This window comes from Palaemon carinicauda, chromosome 1 (genome assembly GCF_036898095.1).
Source record: "Palaemon carinicauda isolate YSFRI2023 chromosome 1, ASM3689809v2, whole genome shotgun sequence".
Lineage (NCBI taxonomy): Eukaryota > Metazoa > Arthropoda > Malacostraca > Decapoda > Palaemonidae > Palaemon > Palaemon carinicauda.
In genome coordinates this window covers 234751176-234768759 of record NC_090725.1, presented here as the reverse complement: position 1 = coordinate 234768759, position 17584 = coordinate 234751176, and the positions used below count along the sequence as shown (strand labels likewise).

General features: G+C 37.7%; 1 protein-coding gene across 1 annotated transcript in view; it reads left to right on the top strand.

Moving 5' to 3' along the window:
- LOC137638472 (carbonic anhydrase-related protein 10-like) overlaps positions 1-17584 on the top strand; it is a 92001-nt gene that overhangs the window by 29734 nt on the left and 44683 nt on the right. The window contains exon 4 of the mRNA XM_068370557.1: positions 5901-5996. Within this exon, the coding sequence (XP_068226658.1) occupies positions 5901-5996 (96 nt within the window). The remainder of the gene's footprint in view (positions 1-5900; positions 5997-17584) is intronic.

The window sequence follows — 17584 nt, the reverse complement described above, 5'->3', positions numbered from 1 at the left end:
GACGAGGCAAGTGCTCAAAGACTTAGTTCCTAAGAGCCGCACTTTCGCTGGGGAAGGCGTAAAAAAGGATTAACTGCTGACACCTGCATTAAATACGTAGGTTATCTTCCCACCACAACGCTCAAAATCACATGGCAATAAACTAATGGGGGGACGAAATTAATCCAAAGGATTCTGTGTTTATTCTAATTCCTTTTCAGGGTAACAAACCCAGCAGAATAGAATACATCACACGACAAATTATGGCGTACGCCCTAATTCCGCCACAAAGGAGAACCATGAACTCACAAAGGTTATTTTCAGTACGATTCATGTACTTAATAATGAAAATAGAAAAAAACTAACTTGCATACATATCCATGTATATAATAGATCTGCAATGTAGTTTACATCTACTCGCCATAGTAATAGGATTTGCTCTTCAAAAAACACATGAAATGCATATAAAGTGAAAGCCTTTAAAGGCATGACGCATTCGATGCCAAAGCCGGTGGAACTACAATTGTTTATCGTGGTAATCCTGTTTTATTTAATGCGTACATAACACAGCCTTTACTGTTAAGCATAAAAAATGGTCAAATATATTTGTGCATTCATGCCATTGAGTTTTTGTCACTTTTCTTTAAAAAACAGTAAACTACTGTTTTCCATAAAAAGATTCAAAATACGTGATTTAAAATGTCATATATCAATCTGTATGTACACATATTTACCTGTATCCTTATAAGAGATCTCTGGGATTATTAAAAATGACAGTATATAAAACATCAACGACTTTAATGGAAAAAAATAGCATAGAAAGACAATCTATGATTCAGTTATCTCTACAGTAAAGATAAAGCACAGCATAGCAGAATTTAAAAGTAAGGCCACATAAAGTATTTTGAAATCCAACGTCGAAGTACTAAACAAATTCTAAGCAGGAATAAAGAATTAAATTTAGCATCCACGCAACTTTCTACCGCTGAAATTCCCCCAAAGTTTAGTCATCACCTGTAAAAATCTGTTGGCAAAAATGCTTTAGGGTTGAAATAAAATAAACCAAGTTACACGGAAGGCTCATCAGTAGCATGCTGACCCCACCACATTCACACACTGCACAATTCTGCCTCATCTTTTAAGTTCCAAACCTTCAATTAGTCAGATTCACTATATTAGGATTTTAACTTTGGTTGGATTATTGGAGAGAGTACGAAAACTACATTTTTGGAAACCACCTAATATAGCAATCAGAAAAAAAAAAAAATTCAATTTTCCGCAAGTCTCATATGATCACCATCTTCGCTTTTACAAAATGGTTACTGTGAAAAATGTTGTCGTCAATACCTGACCTTCTAAATAACTTAGTCTTTATATTGACAGTTAAAACAGCTATTTTCAAGGTCAGGGTAGCCAATGCCATCAGTTACAGATATGTTAAGACATTTGTTACGCCAGTTCTTGCAAATACTTACAAAAAATTTGTCATTAGGTCATACTGAGCACCAACCACAAGTATATGTTTATCTAGTGGTCTGATAATTGTAGTTGTCCTATATTGTGTATGTTGAACAGTTTAACGTACCGTCTGTTGATTATGCCAGGATAGAAACTAATGTCTATGGGTCTGCTATAACAAGGCAACTAAAGGTTTAAAGGCTGCTCATGAATAGCAGAGGCAAGGGAAAGTGATATTGCCCTATCAAACAGGGCAATTTCCTAGAGACTAACCATATTACATACGATCAGCGCCCAAGGCCCCTCTCCACCCAAGCTAGGACCAAGGAGGGCCAGGCAATTGCTTCTGATGACTCAGCAGATAGACCTATAGACTCCCCGCCAACCCTGCACCCTTAGCTCACACGGACAGTGAGGTTGCAGGGACCAAAGGAACGAACGAGTTTGAGTGGGACTTGAACCCTAGTCTGGCAATCACCAGGCAAGGACGCTACCATCAGGCCACCACAATTCCTAAGATATTCCCATTAAAAACGTGCTCTTCATATTAACACCTATTCATACGTAACTCTATGAAATGGCGCTGGAGGAGTTATCCAAGGAAACCCCCTTAATGAAAGACGTCTGTCTGAAGGCAATTAGAGGTAATTGAAGCACACATAAGCGACACAAGAAACACCACCCTACTTGAGGCCTCGACCACTGCTGATGTCTTCTTAGTTTTCCAAGAAAGGACGAAACGGATAATAGAATGAAATGTCCAAGGCAATGATTAACTACCTTCGAGTGGAAGAAATCCTGTTATTTGTCACTGTAACTTTGAAGCCTGACCTGGAGCTTCATCTCCAAGATGGAGAGCAGCGGATTAAACTCCTTTTCACCTTTGACCGGATCATATACAAGTGACCGGACTGGGTACATAAGACATACGTGATCTGAGGACCAATCACCACGAAACATGGGAAGCGAGGTAAGCTGGCAATAATACAGGCATGAAGAATGACATTCCCCTTGTATCAATAGGGGCAGACCATGAATGTGAGGATCTGAAAAAAAACTGAAGAAAATTCATTTTGGACTCGTCATCATTTCAAACAATTCCATTGCTGCTGAAGGTGACATGCTGCACAATGTGATCACTTATGCCTAGATCCTTGATGAACATGTACCAAATATCTTGAATGCAGATGTGACTAGTCAAAAGCTGTATGAAGACTAAAAGTCAGAGTAAATCAATGGAGACGTCAGCCAATGGGCACCAGTAAAGGAGAACAATATCTTCATGTCTGCAAACCTGCAAACACGAAAACAACAGTAAAATACAAAGACAAAAGAGACAAAGAGCTTGCATGGCAGACTGATACCCCTGGGCAGGTCGAGAAGAGACATCAAAGAGAAAAAGGCCATTAAGAACCACACATTCTCTTTGACTCCATGAAATCCTTTTGCTCCAGATAGTAAAATCCTGCCATGCCTGAACCACTCAAAGTTGATTCACCTCCTCAACAAGTTGGTAACATAGGAAACTCCACTGGGAGATCACCAGAGAGATGATGGTTTGTAAACCAAACCACATGCTCCTAGTTAAAAGATAGCCCTGGTAGACGGAATGGTTATTCTTCACAAGATGGCCAAGAAACCAGCAACCCTAGTGATAGTCATAGATCTCAATGCATGCTTCAACGACGGGGCAATGTCTCTCACACTAACTAGGATGAAATCATCCTTGTGTTTTGCACATGGGGATGATTCTCAGAAGAGTGCTATTAGGCATAAATGAAAGCAAGGAAGAGCAACAATCCAGTATTAGGTTAGAGATGACACAAACATAAAACACATCCTAACGAGCAGGTTCCTTTTACATAAAAAGATGAAGATTGTCCTGATCAACAACTGTGCTGCAAAGACTCTGGAGTATAACAGTACATCACACAAATTGGTCATCACCTCTTCTTAAGGGCATGCCAGGAGCAACAAAGATTCTCTATTTCAGGATAATAATCATAAAGAAAGACAATGTTGATCTACCAAACTCTTCTGGCATCACAGCAAAACCTGACGAATGCACATATGGTTTTATTCTCCCCGGATACATATGTCCGAGTGTTAGTCATAGCGAATTATAACCTCTTGCTAAAGAACAAGTCCATTTTCCGTTCCTCTCAGGTTATGAGGATAAAGCCAATATGGAGAGCCATAGGGGGAGAATGAGCAAAGGCTTTGCCACCCTTCCATTCCCTCACTGGTGGTGACATCACTGTACAATTCTCTCGTATAGGCACAGCAACAAGCTTGCAATTTTATAAGTAGGCAGATAGAGATGTAATCATTTCTCTGTAGATGCTTTCAACAGAGGCAAAGGTAACGGAAACTATTTTTGGGAAAGTGATTGTGGGTTACTGCCCATGTGTTGCTTGCAATTGCTTTCGTCAGCTGTTATACCATTTTCCATGATGTAATTATTACACGGTTTTTTTTTTTTAACCAATTAACAGCTTCCAAATACTTATACACAAGTTCCCAGATACTGTTCTACAACAACCATTTTTTCCAACCCACCCCTTCAGTTGTAGCATGACTACGGTCACAAGATCACGTTTTCAAAAGGGAAGTTCAATCTATTTCCAAATTTAGTGTAATTTCATCTATTTTGGCAATTGGTTATGCTAAACACGCTCTCCTTTCAATATATGGCTATTGTAGCTCAACAGAATTATGACCCATGTGATTGTCATACGCAGCTTATCCATGTACGGCTTACCAGAATAAGAGGAGCAATGAGATTAAAGATACTGTATTTGCAAGCAAAACGAGCCACAGCAGAGCAAAAACCTTTCGAGAGACGGTTTAATTTCACGCCAATTACATGAACATACATTTTCCAACTGGTTATCTTGTGTTTATCAATCATTTCTGATAATTATTATTGCTGCAAATTACTATTTTTTGGTGTTTCCCCATCCAATAACCCAATTTACCACTAGGATACCCAATAATTTATTTTATATGGGAAGGGGGGATAGGAGAACTTACGAACGAATGGTTTGCCCCAATAATCATGGTCAGAAAAACATAAAACATAAGATAGCGAGTAGGAAAAACATATAGTCCAGGTATTTGGCTGAAAATTAAGGTATCATATATTTACCTACAACATATATTTACCGAAAGCTTGATTTTGATTACAATAGCATTATTAGACAAAAACAATTTAAACATGTACATATATCCAAATTGGCAGTTATAGTTTGTGGGGAATGATAATAGTGAGTGATTGGTAAGAATAGTTTTACACAGACACAGACACACACACACACACAACACACACACACACACACACACACACACACACACACATATATATATATATATATATATATATATATATATATATTTATATATATATATACACATATATATCTTCTTTCTTACCGTTATCCATACATTAAGGGGTTGGTTGCTTGATGTGTAGCATCATGCATGGTTAATAATTTGGCAAAGTTATTACGATCGGTATGTATGTATGTGTGTGTATATATATATATATATATATATATATATATATATATATATATATATATATATATATATATATATATATGTGTGTATATATATATATACATACATACATATATAATGTATATATATATATATATATATACACATATATATATATATACATATATATACACACATATACTGTATATATATATATATATATATATATATATATATATATATATATATATATGTATATATATGTATATATATATTATACTTTATATATAATATCGATGTAGAAATTAGCAAGCATCATGCTGGTTAGAACATGTAAGGTAAAGACTAAGAGAATGAGGAAAAATGTCCTCCCGAAAATCTCCTAAGATTGCTCATACAATATGTTAAATGAACCATATCTTACACCGAAAAACCACTATAGCATCAAAGAAATTTATCTCTCCAGAACTTCAAAAAGTAATTTCATTTTCAAAAGAAAAATATTTTCAGATAACTCGGAAATAAGAGGTTAAGGATAACTAAAAAAAAACTTATGCAAATTTCATGATTATATATTTCAATTTCATTAGTATCTTTTACTTCCATCTCAAAAAATCTAGCCGAGGTATAATGAACTGTTCATGCTCAGGTATTGATCTGAATACTGGCGAAATTATGACTAACTTTATTTAATATTTCTTTTCAGGTTACATTTCTGATAGTACCGTTTATTATCACAGAACCTTGTTAACTATTTATACTCTATATGGAACATGACTAGTGTCAACTTTATCACTGTAATAGTAATCCATTGAATACCAGGAATCACATAATCAGCAGCTTCCTTAACCTATTTTTTTTAAAATTTATTTTCAAATATTGCTTGAAACGAAAATTGTCTTCCTCATTTTGAAGGTAGAGAAAAAAAAAGTATTAATTCTGTTCATTATCCCAATTCATTCCAGCTACAAGTCTACGGGTTTAACTCGCAGCTCTTCAGCAACTTCTCGGAGGCTGTCACTCGCGCCCATGGGGTGGTGGCGCTCTCGGTCCTACTTCAGGTAAGCACAGGCATTACGATGACTAACAAGGATAACCTGAGAGAGAGAGAGAGAGAGAGAGAGAGAGAGAGAGAGAGAGAGAGAGAGAGAGAGAGAGAATTTCCCAAACAATAATAAAATTGTTAGCGGCTGTCCTAGAGCGTGGCCGAACAGAAAAGTATTATTTATTTAAATTATTTGATATCATGTTATGAGAGAGAGAGAGAGAGAGAGAGAGAGAGAGAGAGAGAGAGAGAGAGAGAGAGAGAGAGAGAGAGAGAGAGAAAGCATGTAGCATTACTACTGAAGATGATAATTTCTTGAAAATGAAATCCAATTATTGTCACCTTTGTCACACTCACGTACAATTGGCTTCACTCTTGCCTTTTGGCAACTCCTTGGTTGTTAAGCTGCTACGTCTCACCAGCGAAGCGAGACGAAAAAGTAATGAAAGAAAGAAGCAGGGACCTGTTCTCGTTCCCCGCAACTCCTAATGGGGCAAATTACTTCGCTCTAATTGTTACACTATTTCTTCTTCTACTTTACCTGCATTGGTTCCTAGTTTCTCGCCGATCATTATTGAACATTAGCGGTTCTTATTTCCCTTTTGTTAATTCTTAACCCTGAGCAAATTCGCTATCTAATTCACATTCCCGCTTTGTTAATCACTTAATGCAGTGGCTGATTAGCGATAATTGAAATCAGAATTTCTCTCTCTCCCTCTCTCTCTTCCCCTTTCCTTTTTGGCTATTCCATGACATCTTAGTTGAAGTCTACTATTTGCGGATTAAACAAGAAACCTTCATTACCTTCAAGAAACATTCTATTTATGTTTTCTTAGTCAAAAATTTCCTTTCTATCTGATGAGTAATCCCCCTTGCAAACCATTAAATATATCATTCGCTAATATTTTATATAAGAAGGCTCATTGGTAAATAGCCGCTATATAATCAAGAAAATCACGAATATAACATTTTGTAAAGTTCAGTATTAGATTATACATGACATACACTTGTATTATATTTCCATGGACACTAAAAGACTAATCTATACAGAGAAATATCATTACATTATTACAATCATTTTCTATCACTATTAATCTTATCAATTTAGAAGCATCAGTATGAGTCACATTCTAAAACTGCATCTATACAGTATAACTGTTTAAATCCTTTGTGCCCCCTTCCAATACGACCCCAATCTCAAATGTTATTATTGCTTTTGAATTTATATAAAAAAAATCATTTACATGTACATTGTGTGTATTTATCTATTCACCATCCGACCTTTTTTTGTTATGAACTGAATAAAGAGGGTAATGGCACATTCTCTTTATTTCGAATTTATTCTTGTTCATTTCCCCTCTAATATTCAGCATCGCTCCACCCCTACTTTTTATTACACAAATTCCATCTCATCGAAGGGAATTATTTTTCTTTGTCTTTTTTTTCCTTTTCTCATTCCCCTCTCCCCCATCTCGACACTACATCGCTATCATTTGTTCTCTTCACAATAAACACTTTTCCGTCTGTATTAAAAGTAACATAATATTTCATTTTCAGTATTGTATCTCGTTTGGTGAACATCTATTCTATTATCACATTGTTTTGATTTTCCAGTTTTTTTCTTTTTTCATTCACATAGAGAGAGAGAGAGAGAGAGAGAGAGAGAGAGAGAGAGAGAGAGAGAGAGAGAGAGAGAGAGAGAGAGAGAGAGAGAGAGAGAGAGATTGTGGAAGTCTCCATGCCTCTCTTATTCAATTTTACACAGCGCGGGTAATTAAATACACTTCGGCATTCTTCATCCGAACCCAGCGTGTACGTGCGAGTGAGTGTGCATACATGTTTGACTGATTGACAGAGAGAGCATTTTCCTTAGTCACCTTGGGGGAGTGTGTATGTATGTATGTATATGTGTATATATATATATATATATATATATATATATATATATATGTGTATATATATATATATATATATATATATACATATATATATATATATATATATATATATATATATATATATATATATATATATATATATATACTGTATATATATTAGTTACCCCGTTAGGACAGTGTATCACTAACTGACAATGGTGGTGCAAACAACTACCTGGATTTTGCCGTCCTAATGGAAGGTTGTGAAACATTTAATGCGATGTAATTCTCTTTGAGTTCAAGATTACTACCGTGTTTAAGGAGGGAACCTGGACTTATGTCACTTACAATCAAATAAGTAAATGGAAATGGTATTCAAGACTTCTAAGAACATCAGTGATTCTGTTTTGGTGCGGCTATGAGATGCAAGGCAGGAGGTTTGGCTATTGTTGCATGAGGAAAACTACAGGGACGCGTGAAAGAGCAAAATGGCATATTTACAAAAGCAAATGTTTCGATAAAAAATATAAATATTACATTTGTGGGGTCAGGACCAAGATCCGGACCAGGAGCAGGGCCCTAAGCCAGCAATTCAGGTTGCAAATCCTCGCTATCCACTGACACTTGATATAACGACTACACAGGAATATGCTGATTATATTCATAAATACACATACGTACTTATGTTGGGTTATACAAGTAGGAAATGGTCGTATCACATCCATGTGTACCATATAAAACTTTACAGGACCCCCAAGTTACTTTTTGTTTTCCTGCACAGTGTTCCGGTACAGTGTAGTTCTTTATAACTATAACCATGACTACAAAGTTACAGTTACAGCCTTCTCTGTAATCCCTGTATCTGCTACTACAGCTGCTTCTATTATGCACCATATTTCAATATATTTCAAATGTTACTCTAGAAAGGCTTCTACACCATTGACTGGACATACAACAGTCAGCTATACCTTCACAGTTAGGTTTTATTTATATATATATATATATATATATATATGTATATATACAATATATATATATATATATATATATATATATATATGTATATATACATATATATATATATATATATATATATATATATATATATATATATATATGTATATATACAGTATATATATATGTATATATACAGTATATATATATATATATATATATATATATATATATATACATATATATATATATATATATGTATAATAAAAAGAGCAACTTCCTCTAACAGGAGGTAGCTCCACAGAAAAATCATCACAGTTGTCACTATCCCCATTCATCCTTGAGTGCCGAGTCATGGATGAGCCCAGTGTAATCTAAATTTCATTATTCACTTGATGCACTTACACATAACCTTATCAGTAGACCTCTGAACCACTACACAATCTGTGCTCTTCGCCCCTATGGTGTACACCATTTGGTGGATATCAAGGCCATTCTTCTACAATGCTTCTTTCGAGGCATCTATTCAACCCTTCAAAGCCCTTCCTTTCCTGTTATCTTCTACTGCTTCCGAATTACTCTTTGTTTTAAAAAATCTATTATCAGCAATTCTTAGATCACGATGGAACTGCCTTAAAATAAACCAATACATCCTTTCACCAGCAATAAGTTTTTTCACTTCCTTATGTCTTCACATTTCTCACCTTATCATTTCTTTTCACATCACGTAAACTTCACAACCATTATATTTTAACAGCTTTATTCTTTTCAGGTGTTTATCGTCCCTGTTTAACTTCCATAGGGTAGATTTAGCTCAATAAAACCATTGTGGGAGCGAGCAGTTAGGTGATAGCTGAGATATGGCGTAATTGCAACTAACTTTATTACAACGCAACAAGAGTATAAATATAAGCCGTTCCAAAGAAGAACGGCACAAAAATTCAAACACAATGATTCAAGTACATACAGGAATAGACAGGTTATCAGTGCGAGGAGAAAGTAATAATGATAATGTACAGGAAACAGAAAAACAGTTACAGTGTACGAGCGTGTGTGATACACGTGCTGTACATGGACCCCTATCCCTTAAAAAACACATACATGTGAAATAGAGAGGCTCTAGAGAGGCACAATGCAGGTGGGTCATCTGGCAGGAGAAACGCAGGATTGAGGCAATCAATGGAGACCCAGTCTTCTTTGTCACGAACGTTCAGTAAGAACGGCTTCGTTGTTCATGAATCATGAGGAAAGGGCCAGTGTGAGGGGGTGTTAGAGGTGGCTTGCTGGTGTTGCTGCGGAGGAAAACATACGATGCCTTGTGCAAATCTGTTGTTATGTGTTGCTTTGCTGGGAGTTAGTAAGTCTGGCATCATAAAATAAATTTTCCCTCACGACGAAGGCCCTGCAGATTGTTGGAAGACATTACAGACGGAAAAAATTCAACAGGGACCAACAACGGGTCGCCATACCGCATTTCAGCTGCCGAAACATCCAGATCATCTTTAGGAGTGGTCCTTAGTCTCAGGAGGACCCAGGGAAGCTGGGTAAACCAGTTGGAGTCCTTGCAGTGAGACATCAAAGCTGCTTTGAGGGTACAGTGAAAAAGTTCAACCATAATGTTGGCTGTAGGGTTTTATGTGGTTGTTTGATGAAGGGTGACACCCAGGAGATTTGCTAATGATGTTCACAATGGAGAGGTAAAAGTGGTACCCCTGTCAGAAGTAATATGCTCAGGGATACCAAATCTCGCTATTCATCCTGAGAGTAAGGCAGATGTACATGAGGCGGACGTTGCAGTTTCCATGGGAATGGCTTCAGGCCAACAAGTGGAGCGGTCAACGACAGTAAACAGGTAACAATGTCCTTGTGACGTTGGTAGGGGACCTACAACATCAACGTGCATGTGGGCAATGCGCCGCTGAGGTTGAAGAAATTTGCCCATTCCTGAACCAGTGTATCGATGTACTTTTGAGGTTCGGCATGAAGTACAGGCGCAGACCCAATCCTTATCATCGTTAGTAATGCCATGCTAAATAAATTTTGCCTTCAGCAGCTGTGCAGTAGAACGGCTAGAGGGATGTGAAAGGCCATGAATGAAATCAAACACCTGTCATCGCATGGGGGAATGTATCCACCGTCTAGGTCTACCACAACCGATGTCACAGAGGAGGGTAGCGTCGGAGTTGTCGAGAGGGACGTCTTCCCAATGGAGTGATGTGGAAGGCATTATAATCCAATCTCAGGTGAATGGTGGCCAATGTGTTTTTTGACAGGGCATTGGAAACGGGATTCATTTCCCTAGGGACGTGCTGAAGGGTACAATTGTATTCAGCCACAGCGAAGAGATGTTGGTGTTGACTGGTGTACCAGGCATCGGACTGTTGAGTGAAGGAGTGCACCAGAGGCATGTGGTCCCTGCAAATGATGAAGAGAGTACCTTCCAAGAAGTGGCAATAGTGACAGACACCCAAGTGCACCACCAGCAATTTGCGGCCTAAGGTAGAGTAGCCAGATTCTACCTTGGACAGTTTCCCACTGAAGAAGGCCAATGGGCGAGTCGAGCTGTTGACCACTTGCTCAACGACTGCCCCAACAGCGACGTCGCTGGCATCAGTGAGGTGGCTGTTCACAAGGGTGTCAACTTTGGTCATGAGGTCCCTCATGGGCAAAATATCGACGTCGGGGATAGCAGCATGTACAGGTTTGGGCAGGCACTGTACCCAAAGGGAGCGAAGTAGATTCAGTTTACGAGGAGAGCCATCTGCAGCAGTTTGTAGGCGAGCAAAACTGGTCATTTCTCTGAGGGGGAGCGAAGCCTTTTGATACCTCAACGGTTGTTCAGAGAGCTGAAAATGTTTCGCTTTGCGGGCAGCGGCATATGGCGAGTACTGCTTCAGAGATATGATTTGAGGGCGTCGTACATTATTGGCGTGTCTCCTCGATTGCAGAGCCAATCGGATATTTCCGGCAAAGTATCCTCGGGGATAGCCACGAGAACGTAATCTGCTTTGGTGCTTGACCGAGTCACGCCCTTGATGCGAAACTGGACTTCAGCCTGCTGGAACCAGGCAAACGCTTCTCAACTGGCAAATAATGTTAGTTTCAGTGATGTGGCGTTGATAGTAGAGTCAGTGTCGGAAGGCAGCATCATCAAACAATAAGACACAGCAGTGAGGGGGAAAGGTGGGAGGGAGCTGGTCACTCCACTGGTCAACAGTGTGCGAGCGTGTGTGGTACCTTCATAAATTTGTGCATATATACTGAACCCACTGTTCCATCATTCATATTACTATTCACTAACCTATTTTTTCCATTTTCAATCTTACTCCTGCTTGCTTCTCTCAGTACATACATTTCCAAACCATTTTACTAGTGTCTGATGTTTTTACAAACTACCATTGATCATATAAGTATGAATTGTAAACATCATTATTTTATCACTTCATTCACAACGATACACCTATATACAATCGCCTCTCTCTTATGCTTTCATAACTTATTTACATCTACTTATTTCGACTTCATCAATCCCACTGTATTGCAGGGCTGGTGGTTCGAGTCAACTTTTTCCATCTATTTCTATTCCTTGCATCTTCTTCCCTCTTCATCACACCCACCCACTCATCTGATATGCTAATGCCCCATCACTGACATGTTTTTAGCTCTCTTGATTATTTCCATCTCTCTTTTTATAACACGACCATGGTATCTCAGATGAGCTTTCCCTAACGGCATTTTACGAAAGCGCAGATTGGCATATCAAAAAGGTCCCAAAGATTGCTGATATGTTGCTATGAAAAGCACTCTATGCTATTAGTCAAAAGCAGGTTTTTTTACTCACCTGCATACCTGATTGTTCATACATTCATTAACGATTGTTCACCTCTTCCATTAGCCACATGATGTTATTTACTGCCCCCTGCTTTGAAGCAGAAAAAAATATTTTCTTTTAAATCATGAAAGTATATTCATCTTGCACTTCACTAAAGACTTGTCCTAGCAGGGTAGCAGTCCTTTTTAAAAAAACTATATAATACCATAATCATCATGTAAAAACAAATGTGTCCATACAACCAGATTATATAATAAGATATGCGTCATACACCTCGATTATTACAGTTTTGTATTTGCTGTGAATTTGTTACCCAAACTCTTAATATAATTGTGACTATTTCTCTCTAAATATATTTGTTGTAAAGGGAAATAGTTCTTGTTTTGTTCCTGTTTCCTCATTGTTGCAGGCTTACTGATATGCTTCCTCTTTATGTATGTATTACTCTGGAGCTTCACTAGAATGTCAAGGAATATATATATAGATGGATGGGATGTAAAAAAGTACCAATCAAAATGAGCATGAACAGATTCGGCAGCATTGTTTGTACGCTTGAAGGGATTTCAGCTTACAGCACTGGAGGAGGTCTTGAATTTAGTGATATATAATTGTCAACAAGATAGTGTGCACAGGATGTACATCTATCATCCTGAGGGCTATCTGCCATAGGCACATTCACAAAGTAATCTTCAACTTCCTTAGGGTTAATGAAATGCAATCCAAACGATAATTTTAGTCACTAGCCAATCTCACTGTTGTTGTCTTTGTCCTCATTACTTAGTCCAAGATTCTGAATTCTTCACCACCTTGCCTGTCGCATTTACGAAGATCTCATCAGTGTTTGTTAAAATTGTGAATCATTAAGACAACAATGGACTGACTGACTACAGCATTAGTGAACACTTTGTGAATGATTAAGACACTAAACGAAACTTATTTAAATACCGAACCAAAGGGAATAATTTTGGCGCACTTTTGTAACTGTATTAAGGGTGAGTTTCAAGGTCGTTAATATTTTCAAATCCTCGCTTTTGTAGTGCTCATTCCCTAACCATCTCCTTTACAATGTTAATGTTCACCATAGGAAGTGGTTAAATTATGTTTCTCCTACTGAGCGCCATCACTTAATAGCTTAGGACTTTGCCTCTAAATCACTTTGTGAACAAATCATACGTGAAATTACTCAGGTCTGGTAACTGTTTGGATCTAGTAGACACTTATTCCCCAAGTGTTATAACATATAAGTTTATTTCTCCAGCTAGAACATATGATCATGCATTGGTTTCGTTAGTAATTAAGATTGAGCAGCCTGTCCCTGAAGTGTCATACATATGTATATATATATATATATATATATATATATATATATATATATATATATATATATATATATATATATATATATAATCTCAAGCAGACTGGAATGGCATTTTGAGTGATCTTTTGCAATTGAATTAGTCACACTTGTATAAAAGCGGTGAGGCTGATGTTCTCCTGAATGAGAATTCAGTCAACATAAATAATAGATGTATAATGTACGTGTACCACTTTATTTGTGTTAAATTACCAAATGAAAGACAAACCCTGATAAAATGATGATTGTAGAAGTGCTTCTTTGGAGAAGCAGGAGGCCTATCGGCTTTGGAAGGGTAACATCAGATCTGACATGGAACTATACTCAACTAAGAGCTGTTGCTCAGAGTTAATGCTTCAATTGAAAAGGAATAAAATTTGATCATAAAAGAAACCACTTCTGGTACATCACTTCCATCTCCTAAATGTAGGTCTGGGGTTGATGAATCCCTAAACAAAGATATAGCTAAAATTAGTTCATTGTGCAAATTACGGGTCACGAAGTTAAACCATAAAACAACTCAAAGAATGATTGCAAGTACAGTAGGACTAGGAAAGTGGCTCCTCAACATCTAGATCTCTACACTGATTATGTTTTTTAATATATACAAGGGTTCTGGTGGCTGATGTGGTAACGTCCCTGACTGGTGAACGCCAGACAGGGGTTCAAGTCCCGCTCAAAATCGTTAGTTTCTTTGGACCCTGCAACCTCATCAACCTTGTTAGCTAAAGATGGATAGGTCTACCTTCTGAGTCATCAGCAGCCATTGCCTGGCACTCCTTGGTCCTAGCTTGGGTGGAGAGGGGGCTTGGAGGCTGATCATATGTTTATATGGTCAGTCTCATGGGCATTGTCTTGCTTGATAGGGCAATGTCACTGTCCCTTGTCCCTGCCATACACGAGCGGCATTTAAACCTCTTAACTCTTCCATTCCACAAAAATTGTCTTATTGAGAGTCTTTCAAGTATTTCGGTCATCAACTTATTCTGAAGAAATATTTTTCTTTCATTCAGCCTTTTTTTCGAGTCTTTCTCCTGTCTGGTCATCAGCTGCTGACTCACCTTAATATATATATATATATATATATATATATATATATATATATATATATATATATATATATATATATATATATATATATATATAGCATATACATATATACGCACACGTATGAAGTCCTAAGCACTTTTGTGTTAAATAATAATAAAAAGTTTTGGATATATGCAAATCACAGAAACATTAATTAACTTCTTTTGTGTGAATAGCTCTTGGAATTCTTATTAAAAATATCACCTGACTGAGAACAATGTAGAGTATGAACTGGATTCCCAAGTTAATTATGTTGGACTTCAGAACTTTTCATCTTAGGAACCCTTTCTGCGAATGCACGTCATACTTTTAACGGGGACTTACAGTGCATATCTATCTATCTATCTATCTATCTATCTATATATATATATATATATATATATATATATATATATATATATATATCGTCGTCGTTGGCATGTACTCGTATCCGAATATCATAGTTCCCAGCCCCAATTGAAGGTTGAAAAGAGTGGGTCATAAAGGTTAATCATTGTTAGGGTGGTGAATAATAGAGGTCATTGATCACACTGAATCGTGGGAGGTGTTTATGGTTGATTTGCTCTTTTTGACCGTTGCTGTCGGTTAGTTAACAGGTTGGTTCTTCAATTCTCTACAAAGAGGTCCTTGTCCACTTTAACTTTGCTCCTCCACTCGTTCCTGTTGCTTACTGAAGCTTCAAAGGTGTTGGGGTCTATGTTAACTTAACTTCCTTGAGGGTTTTCTTGAGTTGTTCATTAAATCGAAGCATAAAGGGGCTTCTAGGGCGATCACCTGTATTTAATTCACTGAACAGTATTTTCCTTGGCAGTCTTGTGTCCTCCATGCGTATCACATGGCCAGACCATCTTAGGCAGTGTTTCATGATAATGGCCTCGATGCTGGTGACATTGGCTCTTTCAAGGACTACTGTTTTAGGACACATAGTCGTTTCATTTGATTTTCATTATTGCTCTCAATTTTTTCTGGTGGAAACGTTCCAGTTTTTTTTAGGTCACTAATATATGGGGTCCAAGTCTCGCATGCATATAACAGGGTAGATACTATAATGGCATTATATACCATTACCTTTGCATGGGTAGTTAGGTCTTTGTTCATTACACCCTGGTGGATAGTCTCCCATATGAGTGTGGCCAGCTTGTAACTTGTTTTCAATCTCTTTGGACTTTTTAATTGTTAGGTCAAAACACGAGTAGGCAGTACGAAAATTACCTACCAATTCTTGGTGTTCTGCTTGGGTGTGGACCACAGCAGCGTTGTTATCTGCAAACTGTAGTCCGTCACATTAATGGTGTTGGTGTTGCGCTGGGATTTCATTCTGGCTAATTTGAAAATTCCTCCATCTAATCTGTATTTTATCTCGACCCCTGGGTTGTTGTGGGGTACTTCATATAGCATGGCAGCTAAAAAGGTTGCGCAAATACACATCCTTGTTTTAGTCCACATGTGATTGGGATTTTTTTTTGCTTTGGTGGATTACTTTAGCTGTCATCCCATTATGTAGGATTTTAATCATGTCAACAAAAGGCTCAAAGATTCTGAAGCAATTGAGAACAGCTCAAATTGTTACCCCTGGTACGCCATCATATGCTTTTCCGAGGTTGTAAAAATTTAGAAATATGGGTTTTGCTGTTCTTTTCATTTCTTCAATAGTTGGCAAGCACAGAAAATAATGTCTATGGTTCCTCTGGATGGGCGGAAACCACACGGGGATTCTGGCAGGATTGTTTCTTCTCTATTTTGTAAGGTATTTAGTAGTATCCTTGCCAAGACCTTCCTTTACAATTGAAACCAAGGATATCACTCTATAATTCCCACATTCTATCTCCTTTTTTGAAGATGGTGACAAGGAGTGCATCTTTCCAATCATTAGGGGACTGTTTTTCCAACCATGCTTTTAGCATGAGGGAGTGAAGATGAGTCTTCAGGACTAAACCATCGTGGGTCAGAAGTTCAGTGGGAATGTTGTCCGGTCCCGTGGCCTTCCCATAGCACATTTGTTTTAAAGCTACATCGAATGCTTGAAATGTTGGTGGTAGGGACATCCATAATTGGGGTGGATATTGTGGTACATTTCAGAGGAAGTCTTGTTGGACTGATGAGTTCTGGATCTCTTTATCTTCCGTGAGGATGGTGTTATCTGCTGCCAAGAGTGTTCCTCCAGCGGCGTGCTTTGGTTCAAAAATTTTCTTTGTGCCTGCAAAGAAGCTTTTAAGGTCACTACTGTCAGCATTACCTTGTAGGTCTTGAGCCATTTGCAGCCACCATTCACTTCGTATTTATCAAAGCCTGGCTTGACACTGTTAAGTTTCATCTGCACATTTAGCCTTCTTTGGGTGGGAATTAGGGTCTGGGTCGAGGGCTATTCGAGCTTTCCGTTTGGTGTTAATGAGGGAATTAATATCTTCGTCGTTGTCATCAAACCAGTCCTGGTGCTGGTTGCTCTAGTGGCCAATTGCGGTTCTTGCAGCTTCATTGATAGCATCTCATAAGTTAGT